Raw genomic sequence first — 20,989 nt, 5'->3', positions numbered from 1 at the left:
ACAAATAGAAAATAACTTATTTCTAGTGTCCATTTTGCAGATTTCCTCTCTAAACAGAGTTTTCCATTTGTTCTAATGACTTGCATGTGAAGTTAACATATGCATACAAAAATCAAAAGCGTTGACGAGTTTCACCAGAATTTTCCCAAAATGTTAGGACTGCATAAACATTTTCAAGCTTAGCAACATATACCAAGCAGCAACTGGGACAGTCAAAACAAAATTCCTTGCAGTAAGGAATAAATACCATGACAGCAGTTCATCGTGCATTTTCCCAGGTAGCAGCTAATGTGGAACATCGAGACAGAAGAGGCTGGATGGACTGACAGCAATTTTTGTGATCACCACAGGGGTTGAAATCAGCAACTGCAGTTAAGAGGAAAACACAAATGCTTGGGCAAGTGTATCAAATTAAAGGATACGGAAGCAAAATATGACACTTCTTTTGCAATATGCCAGTTAAGGACCCAAGAGACACTACAGCTCACTGGAGCAAGGACTCATTAAGACCAATTAAAATCAGGGTTGCCCTGCTGACATGCCAGGGACCCAGCTGGGACGAGCACAAGACTTAGGAGCCAACCGCTAAAAGGCCGAGGGGAAAGCCAGACAAAGCTTGCGAAGGGCACGCAGGCCTCTGCAGAGCTGGTCGCAGGGCAGCGCTCCCCACCGGCAGGCTCCACGGCCCAGCCGCCATGGCAGGCTGCTCCTCTTAAAGGCTCAGCTCCGCCCGCTGGGCTCGCTCGCAGCTGTCACGCGAGGGGCTTCACGCGCTCGCGCTCACAGGGAGAAAAAAGACAAGGCAGAAAGAGCTGGAGTCAAACCCCCTCTACCTTCCACTTCACTGCGTAGTTAAAATTAAAAAGAAAAAACAAAAACCAGTATCAGGCTGAACCACGCTCTCGCCCGGGCCCGCCAACCACCCCGCTGCCCCACCCATAACGGCTGTAACGCCCGGCCCGGCCCCGCCCCGCCCGAGGCCCCGCCCGGCGGCGGCGGCTCTCTTCCTGCTCGCGGCCTCGCCCCGCCCCCGGCCGCCGTGCGGCGCTTCCGGCGGCGGCTGGCGCGGCGGTGGCGGCAGCGGGCGCGGCCGGGCTGCTCCGCCTCCACACGGGGTACGGTGGCGGCGGCTCCGCGCGGGCGGGGGGAGCGGGCACGGGGCGGGGAGGGGGCGGCTGCGCTCGGCTCCCCGCCTCTGGGGTCACCTCGGCGGGGGCGGCAGGCGCCGGGCGTCCCTGTCAGGCCTGCGCTCGTTGCTGTGGGCTGAGCCCTGGCCCTGCCGGCGCGGCGGGGCTGGCCGATGGGTAGCGAGGCCGTGCCCAGGTGGCCCACGCGTGGGTCAGCCCTCCTGCGCCGGCCTGCTTCTGCCCTGCCCGGCTGCAGAGGGGTGGCCCGTTTTCGTTAACGGGGGGTGGGAAGCGCTAACACCCCCCCCCCCCACCACCACCACCACCGCCCGCCACCTGACAACGGTCGCCCTGACTGTTGTCAGTGCTCTGCTCGTCTGTGGTGTCTGGGAGACGGGATGCGGAGCAGCGTTATCAGTACCGCGCGGTTCGTCCGGCTTCTGGCTTGGCTCAGGGTTTGTTGTTACTTAAAATTTATTGATACTCGCAGGCCTCGACGTGACCCTTTCTGTTAGGAGGAAAGCGGGTGCCCAAGAAGGTCTCTGTCCTCAAAGAGCTCGCTTGCTGGAGCGGTTCAAATGCTGTCAGGGAAACGAGCACAACAGAAGGCAGAATCTTAAGGCAAATCTGGCAGTATTGGGACACAGGTTGTGCCTCTCTTATACAGCTCTCTGTTGTAGGTTCTTGTCTGCTCTGGAAGCTTCAGACTCTTCTATAAATATTAAGTGTTGCATAAATGATTATAGTCTTACATAATTTGCACATTGTTACCACAGCTGGCAAATCACAACAAAACAGAAGGGGGAAAGGGGGTTAACTGAGGCTTTTCTGTAGGTGTGTCTTTGGGGCTTTTCACCTTGTGCGGATTGTTATTTAAAGCATCATCTGTGCATATTGATGAAGGAACAGTGTAAGATAACCAATATATGCCCCAAGATTAAGATTTGCTCCAGAAGGCAGCTGACCAACAAGTAAATGCTATACAGAACATGAATCTATGGAAAGGTAATACAACACTGGAGAAAAAATAAGGAGACAGGTGTGCTTGAATTGCTTATTGAGGGTAGTATTAAATGAGAATTTTTTTTTTTTTTTTTGCTAGAGGAGGACAGTTTCACTGTAACTGAAAGGGAAGACATTCAGAGTGAAAAGTGGTATAATGTTGGTGAATTTAGGCCTTATGCAGAATGAAATTTTTTTTTTTCTTTTCCTTTTTTTTTTTTTAAATTCACCTGATGATTGCTGCATGTTAGGATACGGTTTCTGTTATAAGTCAAGACAAACTCTGGAAGGTAGTGTGGTCGCCCTGACCACATAACAGATACTAAGTAAAATTTGTCTCATTTATACTGCAAGGCTAAGACATTTAATGAGTGCTGGTCTTAGCAGGAAGGAGGAGTCACTCAGTAAGTTGAGTAATTTGAAACTGTTGGACTTTGAATGTTTTGCTGCTTATGATAACAGCACTAGTAATATTTAATATAGATTGCAGTAACATTCTATTGTTTTTCAAACTGTAAATTTTTATAAGTTTCGGATATGTTAAAATGTGTATGTTTCTAGTGCCAGAACACATTATGGAAAGAAACACATCCAATAGGGCCTGATTTTAAAATATATTTTTAAGAGTTTGTTAACTTTTGATTAATACTAGGTCCTAATTTCCACAAGCTGTATGTAGATGATGGTAGAGTCTAGGAAATTGGCAGCAAAAAATGTTAACAAGTAGTAAAATACTCTGTTTTAGCTTATAATGTAAAGTTCCAGTATTTCCTTTGTACATTAATTAAGAAATTTCCCTTTTACCATCTTTTTCTGTAAGAAGCACATATTAAATTTCATTAATCTTTCTTCAAGGCTCATGCAAACTATTGGTTTTTTTTAGTCATTTATATATTCTTTTTAATTTGTCAATGTAGGTGTTTCTTCTATAGTAGAATGAGAGAAAACTCTGCACAGTACTCCCAAATGTGAGATGAGCAAAGTTGGTATAAAGAGGAATTGTTACCTGTCTGGCCTTAAAAATCAAAGCCAGTGTATCCATGACTTGTATATACAGCATTTGCTTCTCTTGATATAGGACGAATTCTTGTGTAACAAATGCATTGCTAGGAGCTGTTGCAGGGATGAAATGTGTGGTCTTTCATTTTTTTCCTATGTCTAATATCTGTGACTTGTTATGTGTTATCCTTTACTTTGCTGTCTCCCCCTCCCCCAATATTTTTCTTTGCATTTCCCACCATTTCCTACCATTCTGTTTGGTCAGTGACTACATGGTACACTTATGTCCAGTTTCTGTGTTCCTGAGATGAAAGCAATTGTGAAGTCTGGGGAGCTGATTTTGCGAAAATAATCAAATTGAAGAGGTACAGTAATCATTAACAGGATGGGTTGCTTGGAAGCTGGAAAATAGATTGGTATAAATAAACACCCTGTAAAAAGGGGCAAAATAGTCCAAAGAGATCTAGGTTAAAAACAAACAAACAAACAAAAACCCAACAATTTCCGCTTTGCATGGAAACTGGATGAAGACTTGATTATCAAGTGATGACTTATTTGCTCTTGAATGCTTTAATTTAATCGGTGCCTGTTCCCATGAAATCTGTAGAGAGGTGTAAGGCATTTTATTTTATAAAGATTTGTTGTGTTTGAAGGAAGGAAATGATGAATTGCAGTGTTAGAAGGCTTTCTGTATAGCAGTAGGTGGAATTCCAGTGTTGTCTTAAGGAAAATGCTTTTTCCTTGGAGAAGGGGATTAGGCCATATAATTGAAATAACTGCCAATTAAGTAATAATCTGAATAGGAGAGATTACAAGTTCCAATAAAATAAATGTATTGTGAAAGAAAGTAACATCCCTTTCTTGTGAAAGGCTTATTCCAAGTCTGGTCTAATCTGGTTCTCTGGTTTCTTATTTCCTTTTTGTAATGACTAAAGGTAACATTTCCATGGCAGTCTGAGCTGATCTGTCTTTGGGCTTGTGCGTTTTACTACGCCTTTGAGCCAGCCTTGACTGTTGCGTTATCTGTCAATGAGCTGGTTCAGGGAGCTGAACTGACTGAAAACTACCCTTAGAAAAAGAGTGTTTAGCTCTTGACTGGGTAAGCCCTTTGACTCTACTTGCTGCCTAGCAGTGCCAGCTGGAGTTGGCGGTTGTGAAGCAGAGAGGTACGACTCTGTGTGGGGCATGAGGAGGGGGTGCAGAGCTTCAGCAGCCCCAGTACCAGCAGGCTTGGACTGCTATGGAAATGTTGTGATTCTGGAAGCGGGAAATGCACGCGTAGGCACAGAACAACACATTGCAATTTCACTGGGCGCTCATAGCGTATTGCTGTTTGTTTCTAACGAAACCATGATGCCCTTTGTGTTAGCCTGTGCTAGCTGTTGAAGGTCATACTATTCATTAGCACCATTTCAGTCCATTTACCAGTATCCTGACAGAAAAAGTTAATGAAATAAACCAAATAAAAGAAAAAAGCAGCAGGCTGCTTCTTGGGAGGAGGAGGAGAAGATGCACTTGAGACTCCTTTATTAAGTTTCAGCTTGGGATAACTATGCCTGTACAAAAAAGTGAATAATCACAGAATGGTTGAGGTTGGAAGGGACCTCTGGAGATCATCTAGTCCAACCTCCCTGCTCAACCAGGGTCCTCTAGGGCATGTTTCCCAGGATCACATCCAGACGGGTTTTGAATATCTCCATAATATACAATAGGACAATTATACAATATATAATTATATACAATTATACAATATATATTATATATAAAACATATATATTTTATATAATATATTGTGTATATACAATATATAATATTTATTATGTGTATATATACAATATATAATATACAATAGGACAAGTGAAAAAGATAGTCAGGAATTGAAGGTATAGTTACATAGGATGAAATGATTTTCTTAGAAACAGTCAAACAGTTTAGGAAGAAAAAAAGAAATTTTCCACATAGACTTTGCCCAGACATGAGCTACTCTGCTGCTGACCTGTTTATGTTGATACTTTGCATAGGATCAAGTCTACGTTTTTATATTTCTTGCAAAGTTGATCCCTGCAATTGGAAATCAGCTCAATTTGCAGTAGTTCCTGAACAAATCTCTCAATATAATCCAGCTGTACAGGTTCATTTATTTTTAGTGCAATTCTATTAGTAGCTGATTCTCCTTCAACCTCTTAAGTGGTTTTTCATAAGTGTTTAAGCGCCACGCAATTCTTAATTGTTCTTTTAAAATGTCAATTCTGACCTGCATTATAGTCCTAGTACTTATTTTTCCTACTTTTGTATAGATTTGTTTCCTTGTACTTGTGACAAATTATTAAATTCTATATTGTTTTTAACTCTTTGAAAACAGTTTTCCTCCACTTGTATTATTGAGACGAATATACTTTACAAAAGCTGTATGCTCTGCCCCTCTCCTTCTTCCTACTTCTAGCCCTGTTGGCCAATGTCATCTCTATTTGTCAAAGTGACGTCAGTCTCAAGCATATTAAATTCTTGCAGGTTTCAGGAAAATCATCAAGTTGGTAGGGAAGAATGACCCAAATCAATGTTTCTACTAATGGCAAATCTGCAGCATGGTTCCAAGTTACCTGTTCTGTTAGACTTGGTGACTGACCCATCTGTACAGGTAAACCGGCCAGCCAGTCTGTTCATGTGCAACTCAGACAGTCAGTGGTTATGATGTTCTTTGCTGAATTGATAAGGAGCGCAGCACAGGTGGTGCTTCAGGTCAGGAATACTGCTTTAAGAGCTCTGGGCTGTGGCTGGAGGAAGCTCCAAGTTTGCAGTGGAGAGGTGAAGCTATTTAGGATGCATATGTAAGATAAGTGATTCATACCTGATCCTGAAATACTCTGACTAAATGGTTCTTAAAGTGGACCTCTGTATAGCCAGAAATTGCCTGTAGCGGATTTCAAAATTATGTTACTCAGTAAAATTTTGAGTTAGAAGCTGGGATGTATGCTAGTCTACAGGTAATTCTAGGACTTGACAACAGTAAGTTTAAGATTGATGTGCAATGGTGCATTGCGTAAAGAGAGAGGAAAAAAACAAAATAATGTGTTTGTGATCTTCACTTACGTCCTAAAGCAGCTCCAGGCTGAAAAGATAAAGCAACAACTTTCTGTCTTTTGGAAGGATTGGGATTTTTGGTGGTTTTTTTCCAGTGCCTGTTCTAAAAGGTGATTTGACAGGATATTTGGGGGAAATGTGACAAGATTTGGTTTTGGCATTCCAGCAGAGTTTAAAGAAGAAGTAGCATGTCGTCCTATGCATTTCTGTCTGTGCTGAATGTCATGGATTGTTTGTGTTAACAGCCATGTTCACGTGTGGAACTGAACGCGGGACAAAAACTTAACAAAAAGCTAATGATAGGAGAGGGGAGAAAGTGAAAGAAGTGAGCCCTTCAGTAAACTTTCTTGCTCTCACAAGTAAGAAGGCCAAATAGTGCAGCTTGCCCTTATCTGTTACTGTGCCTTCCTGTTATGGACAACATTCAAGTGAAAAAGCTGCTTGTATGGGTGTGTGCATTTTGCGAGTATGGGGAAGAAGCATGTTACTCGAGAAATGCACAGTGACCTTGCACTGGAGCATGCAAAAGCCACTTTGATTCCTCTCAGTTTGCTTAATTATTTATATTATTTTAAGCTTATACTTTAAAAGGCCTATAAGGTATGGTCTCACTTGTAGCCATTTCAAAAGATAAATAAGTAGTATCTCCCAGGCAATGAGAGGCATCCGGTTCATTGTTGTTTAATGTGTATTTTGCAGTAGAAGAGTCGTTTTTCTTGGTTCAGTGATTAACACAGTATGTGCCCTGCGATAAACTAATCGGCAACTCCAGTAAAGGTGGCTGAAGAAACGTTTACTCTATTTTAGGATATGCTTAGTCATCTCCATTTCAGCCTTTAGCAGGTTACAGGCACTGCTCTCTATTCTTTCCTAGTAAAGTCAATGAACAAGCTAGTTGGAATATCAGCACAGAAACGAAGTTTGTTGTACTTGAGAATATGAATTCTGGAATGTTATGTTATTGCCCAAGTATTTTGTGTGTTGCTAGAAATCTGAGAATACATTCCAAGTTTCTTTTCGTGTTGGTAAATCTAACACTTTACATCATGCAGGTATAGAGTGGCTGCTAAATATGGGACAAGCATATGTAAGAGGATCTTTATTAGTAGCGAATATGATATAGCCCTTCTGTGTCCTGAAAACAACATTCGGCTATAAATATTTCTTCATCGTTGTTAATTGAAAACTTGGCTTTTTCTAATAGTTATATCTGTTTATTTGTTTTGCTGCGTCATTTGGTCTAGGCAGTATAAAACACATTGGTATCTTTAATAATACGTTTTGTAGTGATTTTTTTTTGTATAGGTGATGTTATGTGCAGATCTAGCACACTTTATATCTAAATTAATCGATCTATAAATAAAAATATTTTCTCTTACCAGATGTAAAATGCTTTCTACGGGGACTTTTGCTTCTGATGCCAGGATTCTGAAGATTTACTTTTTTACTTGGCTTACTGGAAGATGACCAAATGATATCATTAATGAATCCTTCAGGACGTTGGTGATCGTTGTATCATGGGTGAATGCGGCCATGGACAACTGCAGATGGTAAAGAGAAAATTTTTTTGGTGAGCCTATTTGAGGCTAGCTTCCTGACATGAAAAGGAGTGGACTAAGTTTTTGATTCAAATTTGCTGTCCAAAACTCACTCTTTTCACTCTTAAGACCATTCACAAATTACGGGTACATATTAGAGGAAGCAATCAATTTGTTGGATTAACTGTCTGACTCTCTGAAAGAGCTGTCTTTGAAGGGTGCATTTACTTTGCAGGTAATAGTATAGTTTAGATAACGTTGAGCTAGCTTTAAATGAACTAACTTGGGTCCTGCAAGCAGTCTTACTGCAAAATACATGCAGCGAGGTTAATTTGTGCTGAGCTCTGCTGATGCAGCCTGACAGGTACCTGAGTAGTTTGTTTAAAGTCAGTTTTAGTTCAGGTGTTTCAAAACTATACTGCGGATAAGCTTAGCTATATCTGCAGATACTCTTCTGTAGTTGTTTACTTAATTTCATTTTCATAAGTCAATACAGGATCTTTTTTTCTCAATAAATCCCTGAAAATAGTAATAATTAATTTAACTCTTAGTCTTGTTATTGCTTTAGGGTTAGTTTTGTCTAACGTTTTTTCCTTCAGTCTTCTCTTCTTTTTAACAAAACAAATGGGAAGCCACATTCAGTAGCCTCCAACTAAGTAATTGTCTTAAAATGTAAAAGTTTATTAATGTTTTAGTATCAGTACCTTGTTTAAGAGGACATTCAAAAGATTCAAAAAAAAATGTTTATTTGCTTTCTAAGGATATCTTATCTACTCACTATATTTATTCATTCTATTTTATCAGCTCTTTTGTGAAACACCACAAACAGTTAATGCACCTTATAAAGGACTCCTGACCTTTTGCAGCTTCATAACTCATATCTAGATGTCACCAGTGTTTCCCATGTTAACAGTTCTGAGCATGTTTTACTATATGTGCCTTCGGCGTCGAGCTAGGACAGCTACAAGAGGAGAAATGAACAGCCGGAGAGCTATTGAATCAAATACCCGAGCCTTACCTATCAATGTTGAAATCGTTCAGTATGCCAAAGAAGTGCTGGATTTCAGCTCTCATTATGGTAGTGAAAACAGCATGTCGTATACCATGTGGAACTTAGCAGGTATTCCAAATGTGTATCCTAGTTCTGGTGACTTTACTCAGACTGCTGTGTTTCGAACTTACGGGACCTGGTGGGATCATTGCCCTAGCGCTCGGTTGCCGTTCAAGAGGATCCCACCTACCTTTTGTAGCCAGGACTATGTAGAACTCGCTTTTGAGGAACCGGTTTATCCCACAGCAGTGCATATTCTGGAAACGTATCATCCTGGAGCTGTAGTTAGGATTTTGGCATGCTCTGCAAATCCTTATTCACAAAATCCACCAGCTGAAGTAAGGTAATTTTTTTTCCCTCTATGCTTTCCTGTAATATGTTAAATAATACAAATAATCCTGTTTCGCAAACTTTGCTTTTTAGTATTTCTGTATTTTGTATCTGACTTGCTAACGTTTTTTTTTTCCTGAGTGTGTTCAAAACAGTGGTGGCATATGTTTTAAGAGCAACTTTAGAGTTATAGATTTTTCTTATGTGAATTAATGTAGACCCTAATATCAGGTTTCATTTGTGTAATAATAGTTCTTATGATGAAATTTGGATGAGCAATAATTATTTTTGCACAAAAATCACTTGTGAAATGGAGGTTCTGCTGAATTACTCTCCAATAAAAAAGCAAGTTGCATAGAAGAGCCTGAGGTTTTGTGGTTGCTGTGTTGTAATGCTTTATGTAGCCTTAAATTCTTCTCTTTCTATGGCTTAGGAGGCTGTATGCATGGTAGAATCGGGTGCTGTAAATGTTCATTTGGAAATCAGGCCAAAACCAGAAGCACCAGTCAGACAAAAAGTGATACCATTTGTCTGATTCAAAGTGCATGAACAGCACATGATTTTAGACTTGTTTTATAGACTGAAAGAAGTTGATTCAGTTCTATCAGTTTTCCTTATCCTAAGAACACCTGATGCAACTTTCAGTCTGGGGCAGGGGGAGGGGTAGAGACGGACAGCAAAATAGAGAGGGACCGGGTGAGTGGTAAGAGAATTAAAACAAACAAACAAACAGAACTATGAATGAGGTGTGAAGCTCTCAGTGAGGCTGTTATAGAAACAGAAATGGAAAGAGAAAGAAAACAGGTGAAAGTGTGTGTGGGGGGGGGGAAATTGGAAAAAGCTATATAGTAATCAGCATATGCCAAAGAGAAGGAATTATATCAAACCCACAAAGCAAAGGAGGACTATCAGAAGAAATAGTAACAAAAGTGTTTTTAAAATACATCCTGAAGAAAGTAATATACCAACAAATACTGTATACCTTTAAAGTGTATGCTTTGGAGGGAATGTGATACAAGCAGATGCTGGCTTAGGTGCTGGATTTTTTTCCCCTAACCTGCCTTTTTCAGATACAGCTGAAAAGTATATTTTTAGTGCTAACTTTCATTTTACTTGCTTTGATTATGTAGCACAAATTTATGTAGAGATTATTTTGGTAATTCTATTGATAGTGCTGCACTACAGTACTTAAAAGTAAGACAGTGCACTGCTGTGCAAGGATACAAGGATATAATTTGGAGTAATAAGATGATACTATTCTACAAAAATGTTTTAAAGTCTGTTTAGTTCTTCATTCATAAAAAACACTTTTCAAGTTTATGTAAAGAATAATCGGATCAAAAAGTTTGCAGCTATTTAGTAAGGTGTACTTTTTAAAAGAATAAAGAAAATTGTTTAGAAACCTGAAGGAAGAAAAAAAGAGGAAAACATTGATACGACACTACAACATATACAACAGTAATACAGATTTTTTTTTTTTATAGTTCCTTTTGGGGTGTGGTTAGACTGAGAGCCCACACTTTTGCTTAATCGTAAGGGCTGAAGCTTCTTTAGGCCCTGCCTTTCTCTTTGTAGGCAGAAATATCCTCTATTCTCCCTAGGTTAGCAGCATTTTTGGTAAGAGGAGGGTTGGTTGTCTTAGCAGTCCTGAGATCTAGTGGGCTGTGGTGCATCTTCACTACTTGCTAGTCCTAGTGAAAACCCTAGAGAGCTGTTGGAGGGATAATTTTTTTTTTCTTTTTGGCTTGCCTTTCCTCAGCAGGATTTTGCTCTTCGGGGCTGCTCGTTTGGTTTGTCTCCTACTTTCTTCTAAAAGAGACAGAACGTGTTTTAACACACCAAGTTTGAAAGGAAGTTAAAGGAACCCTTTCTCCAGATCAGGTGGTCGCTATTTTTTCTCGTTCAGCTGTATGTGGGGAATATGAAGACCTGCAAGACTCTGGTCTGTCTTCCATTTGGTCCCTTGCTTTCACTCCCCAAAAATCATCTGAGATTTCAGCTAAGAATTATTTTTCCGGGAAGATGGAAATAGTACTGCTAACCTCAGGTACTTCTATGTTTAACTAGCGTTTTGGACTTGAACTGCTATACCATTTTCTTCTGTTAAAAAAGGCCGTATTCCAGTTACTCAAAGGAAGGACACCTGTAACCTTGTTTTCCTCTCCTGACTATTTTCAGACTCTTAAATCACCAGACTGCCTAAATAGCTGAAAGCGCTACTTGGTTTTATCTTTTAGCTCTTGATCTGTTCCTTGTGAACAGCACTGTAGAAAGGGCAGGTCATTACAAAGGTTCTTTCTCACCCCTTTTTACCAGTTCTTACTTTTTACACAAAAAGAAGGCCAAATTGATCCTTCCTGTTTATTTTAGGAATGTCAATGTCTTGAGAGAAGCCTGTGGACTCCGCTTAAATCTACTGTGAGAGGAAGAAATCTATTGAGACTTGTTTAAATGTCATGCTTAGTGGATTACACTAGTTCAGCTGCATAATTTTCTTTCTGTTTTCTCAGTATTTAAAACTTTTACTTATCCAAGACTTTACTCTATGCAAAAGTTGCTAATCTTCAGGAAGCCCTATAAGGGCTTTGTGTACCAGAGTCCTTGCTCAAGGGGACTTTATGTAGAAGAATGGTTGTAGCTTGTGTAATGGTCCCCTATGCTCCTCTGTTGCTGGTGCCTTGGATCCTGCTATGAATGACATTTTGCATGACACTCTCTCAGAGCAGCTTTTTTCAGAGTCCTTTCAGGGTTGGGACCTACTCTGTGGAGTGGAGGAAAAAAAAACATTTTTCAGATCGGAATGTAATTGTGCCTAATTAACATTAATACTTAAAACATGAGAGTGAATTTCAAGTCTTCTGATTTTAGCTTAACTCCAACTTTGAGGATTTTCTGTCCTCTCGTATTTTTTGCTGCTCTGAACACAGAAAATGCTTATCACGATCCTCTGTATGAAACAATGTTTGAAAATCATAAATGTCAGGGGAGCTTCTGTCTCTACATGTGGAGACCTTCTTTGCTCTTAATTAGTGCCCTCAGGCCTTGACTGGTGAGAAATATTTTGATTTTGGTAGTTTCTTAAAATATACTAATGTATGTTAGTATCCACTACTTTAAGTGATTTATCCGAGTGTAGAAAATCCAAGCAAAAATTAATCTGAGATTAAGGACATATCATAGCATATCCTTTCAGTTTTTAAAGAGTGAAGGAATCTTCCCCCTTGCTATGGTTAGTCTACTAGTATATCTTTTACATTCTGTGCTGTGATACACCTAAATATTGGATTTTATGTACTTAGGACTTGGTGGCAAAGGTGGCTCAGGGTCTTCAGCCAGTGAAGAAGAGAGAGTTCCACAGAGGTGTAAGTGGGGCACTGTGGCTGGTAGTGGCATGAGCTGAACCCAACTAACCCATCTGGAGAGTCCGCTTTTTGTTTCTGGTACTGTGTTAGACTGATGGATAAGATGCAGCTAAGTTTGGGAGAGGAGGAAAATATTTTCTTTCTTCCTTTTTTGTCCCTTCCCCCCCATCCCCAACAAGAAGGTTTGTTCTTCACAGTTCCCTAATGACTTCTTCTATATCAAACCACTAGAACTGTTTTGATACTCCTAACACTCCACACAGTTAGTGGCTGTCAGGCTGGAAGAGCGTGTGTGTTTAAATGGGAAATTTCGAGTCAAAAATAACTTTTTCTGAAAAGTCTCAACTTTTTTCTGTTACAGTAACTAAAAAAAAATTATATTGTAAAAATGGCTCCTGTTTTTCCTCCCTCTTTTTTTTCTTTTTAACTTAATTGACATTTTCTCTTATCTCATGTACCTTATGGTAACATCACATATTCATGTTGTTTTTTGAGCTCAAGAAGTATTTCCTAACTGCTCTGGGATGTGTGGCAGTGCTTGGGGTGATGTTTCACAGTGTGTGTCCTTGCCACTATGCAATGATTGCTTCTTTAGTAGATCAGAGATTGTTCTCTGGGGCTTGTTGTTGTTTGGTTGGTTGTTTTTTTTCTCCTTACTATTTTCTACAGATACAGTATAACAAGTATTAGGTTGTTTTCTGCAGGTCAGATATCATGGTCGTATGACAGGCTGGGACCAGTTCCAGAGCTATCAGCGGCAGCATTCTGCCTCGTGTGTTCCTGCCATTTATTTCTGTTTTGTTTTGTTTTGTTTTTTGTCACTCAAAGTTTTGCTACGTGCAGAGCTCTTTTGAGCAAAATTCCAATTTTCATTTTAAACTTGTAGCTGCATAGGCGGGCTTAATATTTTTTAGCTCTGCCGCAGGGCTGTTTGCTGCAGGAGAAGTTCTTTCTCTGTTTCTGAGGTCTTGAAGCCTGTAGAGGCAAAAACTGCTGCAACCAGCAAAGCAGGCTAAGGAACACAAAGTAAAAGGCTTCCTCTCTTTCCGTTAGGAAGCTCATTGTATTTAGGTAGTAGGCTCTCTTTCTTAAAGTCTAACTTGTGTGGGAATGTCATGAATTTCTTCCCTGGCAGACAGGATTGGGATCAAAATGTTTGATAAACAATCTCCAATCCTGATAAAGGAGTGAAGCCAGAAAAGTAGTGTACTGAATATAAAATTTCAAAAGTTTCTTTCTTGTAGACACAGAGGCATTTAAATGGCTCTTTCGCATTACCTTTTGTTCCCTGTGAATCTTAGATGAAGGCACCCAAAATGCTGCTGTTAGTGTCAACACATTAGAGTGTGGTAAGGGGCCTTCAAGGCTGTGTCACCAATGTGTAACACACAACTTAGGTTCTATCCATTGGCATCCTTACTCATAACTTGTTTTGACATCTTCAGGGAAACACAGGTACCTGTTACCCAGATGACTGTCATAGAAGAGTGAGTTTCTTGGTTCATGAGAAACTGTCATTTTTGAGAAACCCATGAAAAGCTCAAGTGGATAAGGCAATTGCTTGAAATATGACTTGCTATTTTAAATGCCCTCAGAGCATTCTCTAGAGTCCTATCTGCTCTCTCTGGTATATCAGAATCAAACTCTCAAAGTAGAAATAAAAATCTGTGGCTTGCTCCCCCACAATAGACTGCTGAGCTAGTCACTGTGCTCATCCCCTTGACCTGAATGATTCTAAAATTCTGCTCATGATCAGACTTCCCTGCCTTTTGTATTTACAAACTCACAGGTGTGGCAGTGGATTCTCTTTCCAGATTACGTGGAACCTCATGTGCTGAAGCATCCCTGGCGTGTTAGCAGGCAGGAAGCGTTTCTTCATAGGTAGCCTACAGATTATTTTTAGAGCACCTGCTTGGACAGGAGGAGGCGGGGTGTGGCACATACCATGATTACAATACTTGCAGAAGTTGCAGTTTCAGCAAAGGTGTGGTTTTATTTGCTGAGTTTCCATATGTGTTCCTTGTTGGTCTACCTGACTTTTTCCCTTCTTTTGTCTTTTAATTCAGATGCAGGTTCTTGGGGTAGGGCATTTATTTTTTGTGCTTGAGTAGCACCTACTCCATTACTCACTCTCTATCCTAATCTCAATTTTATAACACGGTAAGTCTTTTCAGTGGATAGCAGGCAAAGTTTAATCTTGTCTCACAGGAGAGATACCTGATTACTTTTCCTGGGAGCCACTTCTCAGAGAATCTTTCTTATATATATTCTTCAGAAGTAGCGAGCTCTGGTCAGGCATCATCTTAGCTATTGCCTTTGAATATCAAAGCTTTCCAATAGCGTTAGGTCAGCAAAAAATAACCAGTAAATATATGCTCTCATTTGTCACAAACCTTGCAAATGTGCTTCTCAATGTAAAAATCACTGGACTATAGTTCCCCTCTTCAAGATGAGGAAAGGAGAGTGGGAGGGTTTGGATTTTTTTGTTTGTTTTTTATTTTGTTTTTGCATAGGTGTATGGAGACTTCGGTATCAGAAACTGAGTATAATGCGTTCCCACCTATGTTAATAAAAGGAGGTAGTGAGAAATGTAATGGGAAAACCGAGTCTGTTAAAGCTGAATGGAAAACTTGACTTAAATCCTCCCTTTATTCAGTCGCTAAAGAAAGGAATACAGATGGTACTGCCTCCCATTCAGGCCTTGCACAGCAATGTAAAACTGAGGCTTTCCAGTACAGTGCTAGTGAAAGCTTCTTGTCAAACAATTCTCATTTCACCGTTCTTTAGCAGCTGTTACTATACATTTGCAAGACTTACTACCTTCAGTCATTTGATCCTACTTGATTTTTGGGAATAGATAGAACCATAGTAACTCTAATGGGGAGCAGAAGAAATTTCCTTTGATTTCTTTCCAGATATTTTTAGGGATTCAGTTTCACTTTGTCACAGGTTAAATATCTTTTGGAGCACATGCAGGCATCTCGTCTTGGGGAAGCTGATTTTAGTACCCACTCCCAAACCAGAGCTGTCTGATAAAAGACCTTTCCTCAGAAGGATTTTGAAACAGGTGACCGTAAAGAAAAATGTTTCAGAACAAAAGAAATGCAGTTCTTAGTGAGGTCTTCTGGAAATTTGGATTTTTTGGATCTGTTTCCAACTACATAGTCTTTACTCCGGTTTGGATTGTGTGTAGTCCATTAAAGTGTCAAAGTACTGATCCTACATGAAGAGATCAGTTGCAGCAGTGAGTATATTAGGAAGATGCCTATTCTAGCGAAGAGTATACCAGCCCTGACTGAAATAGCAGTTATTCTGGCCTGGTTTTGTGTGTGCAGTGCCACCAAGGGAGAGCAGAATATCAAAAGCTATGTGGTAAACTTGATTTTTTTTCCCCTCCCCCCATGTCACACCAGCAGCCAACTCCTTTAGTCAGACTAGTGGGCTGTTGATGAAATGAAAACAATATCATGAAAACAGTGGAGGATAGTCAATAGTCTTTTTGTTCATCAGCTGTTGGTATGCAGTGTGAAGCTTCACAAAGCTGTAGAAAGTCCTGCTACACATCTTTACTGTTCTCTAGTTTAGTACAAAGACTGGGAATTAGAGGCACTGCTTTCTGAGGAAGGTTATTGCTTTGCAATTTGGTGAACCTAGACCTCCAGGTGAATTTTTTCCAGAGTTGTACTACTGACAGATAATCCTTTCTCCAGGACAGCAAAGGAGAAGTCAGTGACTGAGCCGCATTCTATTAAAAGTTAATGGTCTAGTGTGTGTTAAATGAGTGTTTTAAAAATAGCCTTGAGTTTCCCTTAGGATATTTTGAGTGAGTATAAGAAAGTGTCTAAGCAAAATGTCAGATGGTGGTCTAGATGTGCCTAAGAAAAAGGTCATATTCAATCCCAACTTTAAGTATTTGCTTAGGAAATCAACCTATGCAAGAGGCTGTGACGATGGAACTATGTCTGCTTCTTTCTGAGGAGAACTGACGTTCTTTTCCTAAGTAAATGAAATGTTCTTCTCTTAGTGATAAGTCTCTCTTATAAAAGCTGTTAATCTTAGGGCAGAGTTGTCATGTCTCTTAAAATGGTACTTGCTAACATGCCGTGTGTTCACCAATCGTGCATGTTTGCTTTTAGTTCATGACATTTCTTTTCCTTTGACAGAAGACTTCTGCAAGCCTCCCATTCTACTGTAAGGTATCTGTGGAGAGTGGCATGATGCAGAATAGGAAAATTTATCTGCACGTTCCTGAAAACGTCCATTGTGAAATGGAGGTTTCAGCATAAATGGATTAACTTTCCTATTCTTGAAATATTAGCAAATATCAAACAAACTTCTAAGCCTTACTTATACTAGGTGTGTTCTGTTTTAATGGAAGCCTTGCATTTTGCTTTTTGCGATGACAGACAAATTTTAGGCATTTGGTTTTGGAGAATAAAGCATGATGTTGTGTGGCTTTTTTTTCTGTTGTTGTGTGTGGGTTTTTTTTTTTAATGTATACATTCTGTAATACAAGTTAGTATTGAATAGTACTTGCAAGTTCATAGTAGTGGTATCTATTATGGAGAGCAGAGATGTTGAGGTCCTAGGGCAGATACTGTACTCTGAAGACCTATGTGACAAGACAGTAGGCTGAGAGAAGTCTTTGAAGCTGGGATCAGACTTCAGATGGGGAGTAGATGGGAAAGTTTCTGGGTTTTGTACAAAGGATACAGAGATTATTGTAAGAGTACTGTCGAAGGGAGTAGCAGCAGTGGTTGCTGGAATGCTTCCTTCTTTCTTAATTAACTAGACTTGAGTGTGAAGGAGAGGGAGGAGAACAACATCAGTGACTGAAGGACCTCTAAAATCCATTCACTAGATGTGAACCTAAACATATATAAAGAGCGTGTTTCTGTTTTCAGGCCGTTTGACAAGTTTGGGAGCGCTCAAGACCTAACGAGTATAAGACTTCATTCTCCAGATTACTCAGTTGGCAGCAGGTTTCACTGTCATTTACTGGAGAAGAACGGAGGTCTGTGTGTGCAAGTGAGGGTGTATGTATGGAAGTTCTGTGCATGCCCTGAACCACCTCCTGCCACTGGAACAAAGAGGATAAAGCTTTGTCAGTATAGCAGTTTTTTTTTTTTTTTTCCAAATGATCCTTTTAAAAATGACTTGAAGATTCTGTTTTCTTTCTGTTTCTTTTCTTTTTTTATCCATAACCTTGTACTAATAAGTTGAGTAAATTGCATTTTAAAAGAATATTTTGCTTACCTGGGCAGATAGGCAAAGTAAAAATTAGATTTTTTAAAAAATATTTTGTTAATGCTGCAGTTTAAACAGCTTTGATATGAATGAGTGTGAGCTGTGGCTTCTGTATTGATTTTTTTTTTTTTTGGTGAAAACCTTGTGTGGGGATTGAGAGGTCAGCTGACTGCATATTTAATTAGTTAACAAGACTTCCTTATGCATACTTAAACTAATACATGGTCATTATGAAGGTATCTATAATCCATTTGTTAAGATTACTTTAATTGTGAAATATTAAAACAACTTGTATGTGTATTATAGTAACTTAACACAAATGCATGACTATGAGTATACACCTGGATTTGTTATCCAGAGAAAATATGCTAAGATTATGAATGAGTGTGGCCTATGAAATTCTTCCTTAGAATATTTACCAAATCTAGGGGAAAATGTAACAATTTTCATTGTTTTTTTTTTTTTAACAACATTTCTCACTTGCTAAATATTTCTGACAGAGTAGTGTTCTTTCTAGGTTCAGAAGTTGCATTAGTAACTTTGTTCTTAATGCCTGTGTGGTATGTACAATTTTTTCCACAGATGGGAAATTCTTTGGTCTGAGGCACCTACAAAGGTGAATGGTCCCCAGGCTCGGCAGTTTACACCTTGTATCAAACAGATAAACTTTCCCACAAACTTAATTCGCCTGGAAGTCAACAGTTCTCTTCTGGACTATTACACTGAATTAGATGCAGTAGTACTACATGGTGTGAAAGAGAGACCTATGCTTTCACTTAAGACTTCAATGATTGATATGAATGATATTGATGAGGATGAAGATGAAGAGAAGTATGGCTGTGGAATGGACACTCTTAATAAACAGTTCAGCGTTGTTACCCTCAGGGAGTGGCCGACTAATGGATATTTTGATAAACTGCCTTATGAGGTAAGAAGGAAATATTTATACTGAATATAACTGTCTTAAGCAAAGATGCTGTACAGGATATTACTGATCAAGACTGTTTTTTCCAGTTATAGAGTTCCTTGCACTCTTTTGTGGGTCTCCTACTATTATTATAGAGTTATGTCTGAATTGTTATGTCAATCCGTCTATTTCCATGAATGGATATTAACAGTCAGTTGGCCATTATTCACATAGTTTTGCACTACTTTCTCAGTAATCCATCCACTAACGCAGCTTTTTATGCTAGTTATTCTAGCCTCTAATTTCTAGCTCTGAAACTTAGAATTTTCTGGCAGTTTTCCAGTAATTTAGATGCTAGTAGTTTGCATTCCTCATGCATGACAAAGAGGACTGATGCATGAAAGAGATGGAAAACGACAGAATCAAAATCCAGAAGAGACGATAAGCTAAATGTTTTTTGCTGTTACCTCTCTTATAAAACCCCAGAACTTTGTTCTTGAAACTGTCGTGTAATTTTCACATTATCATGAAATAAGCTTCTTCCACCAAGCTAAGTTTTGAATCACAGAGCAATCAAAAAATGCTGTAGCTCTGCTGTCTGGACTTGTCTACTATCCTGTTTTGGTGTGTTTGTGCCAATCACGAAATAAAAAATAGCGGAAAACAGTTGTGATCCTGTGACTGTAGGGAAGTCGCAAATATATTTAAAGTCAGTGTAGATAAATATTCTCTTTCCCGTAGTTTCCAGTATAAAGAGATTGATTCAGCATGGTTGCTGAATATTGTGTGCAGACCTGGAAATTCATAGTGGAGTATAACCATTTGTGGAGGCTAGTGCCAGCCTGCATTAAGTGTAATCAGATGAACAGCTGAGAGACCAATTAATTCATCATCTTCTCCTCTTTTGAAATAAACTGGGTATGCACATAGTGGAGAGAAACCTTAACTTGCTCGTCAGAGCTCTGGACGTAGGCAGAGACAGAAGATTTCCTACTCTTTAGGCGACTGCAGTCTGGCAAAAGAAGCTAGTGCTTCTTTCCTGTAGTAGTACGTCAGGTGCTCAGAGTGTTTTTCGCTTGAGTCAGATTTGCTTTCGGGACTGAGGGGAGAACGGTAAAAGGTGATGTCATTGGTTACAGGGAACTTACAGAAATATGTCATCTAATTAATGTTTTGCTTTTACCACATTTTATCATGCTTTTATCATGATCAGTTGTATCTAAATACCCCAATTCTGCACCTGATGGCCATGGTGGGCACTGCTGTGCTCTAATTACCTGCAAAGCAACTTTGTTGCGATTGTAAAGAGGAAAGAGAGGTGGAGAATATAAATACGTTGGAGAAAGATAGTGAGAGTTACCATCTTCTCTTTAAAAGTTTTTCAGGTCTTTAAAGGTCTTCCTTTTCATATTAGGACCCTCAAACTATTTACACAAAGTAATGTGTTTTGATGTTTGATCTTATCCCTATTGAATATATGTTGGATCTTATCCCTATTGAGTTTACTTTTACTGTTGTTGCAGTGGAATAATAAATAAGGATGCTAACTTCATCCAGAGTTAACTGTAGTTTTCCCCCACCCCAGAGTTCATATAGTAGTTAATATATATTATTGATGATACTTGTATACCAGTACTCAACTGAAAATGTAGTTTAGTGCATATGGGAGGACATGGTTGTCCAGGAAAATCTTAAGATGTATAACTGTGTTTGAAAATTTGTTCTTATTTAGCTATTCTAAGAAAATACTTCCAGTGAAAACCTGACTTAAACCTAGGAAGTTTCACAGAATCACAGGATGGTTTAGATTGAAAGGGACCTCTGGAGATCATCTAGTCTAACCTCCCTGCTCCAGCAGGGTCCTCTAGAGCATATTTCCTTCCCTGGAGATATTCAAAACCCGTCTGGATGTGATCCTGGGAGACTCCACTACCTCTCTGGGCAACCTGTTCCAATTCTCTGTCGCCCTCACAGCAAAGAAGTTTTTCCTCAGGTTCAGATGGAACTTCCTGTGGTTCAGTTTCTGCCCGTTGCCTCTTGTCGTGTCGCTGGGCACCACGGAGAAGAGACTGGCCTCATCCTCTTGACACCTCCCCTTCAGATACTTGTACACGTTGATGAGATCCCCTCTCAATCTTCTCTTGTTCAGCATGAACAGGCCCAGCTCTTGCAGTCTTTCTTCATAGGAGAGGTGCTCCAGCCCTCTAATCATCTTGGTAGCCCTCCGCTGGACTCTCTCCAGGAGTGCCATGTCTCTCTTGTCCTGGGGAGCCCAGCACTGGACACAGTACTCCAGGGGAGGCCTCCCCAGGGCTGAGGAGAGGGGCAGGATCACCTCCCTCGTC

At 39.9% G+C, this 20,989-nt stretch overlaps 1 protein-coding gene across 1 annotated transcript in view; it reads left to right on the top strand.

Moving 5' to 3' along the window:
* The first annotated feature begins 1,026 nt into the window (after positions 1 to 1,026).
* FBXL4 (F-box and leucine rich repeat protein 4) overlaps positions 1,027 to 20,989 on the top strand; it is a 64,836-nt gene continuing 44,873 nt past the window's right edge. The window contains exons 1-4 of the mRNA XM_068937856.1: positions 1,027 to 1,115; positions 7,592 to 7,759; positions 8,552 to 9,141; positions 18,320 to 18,665. Coding sequence (XP_068793957.1) covers positions 8,633 to 9,141; positions 18,320 to 18,665 — 855 coding nt within the window. The 5' untranslated portion in view covers positions 1,027 to 1,115; positions 7,592 to 7,759; positions 8,552 to 8,632. The remainder of the gene's footprint in view (positions 1,116 to 7,591; positions 7,760 to 8,551; positions 9,142 to 18,319; positions 18,666 to 20,989) is intronic.

Source organism: Struthio camelus, chromosome 3 (assembly GCF_040807025.1).
Source record: "Struthio camelus isolate bStrCam1 chromosome 3, bStrCam1.hap1, whole genome shotgun sequence".
NCBI classification, from domain to species: Eukaryota; Metazoa; Chordata; class Aves; order Struthioniformes; family Struthionidae; genus Struthio; species Struthio camelus.
The sequence above is the reverse complement of the archived record's forward strand: the minus strand, read 5'-3'. Positions and strand labels throughout refer to the sequence as shown.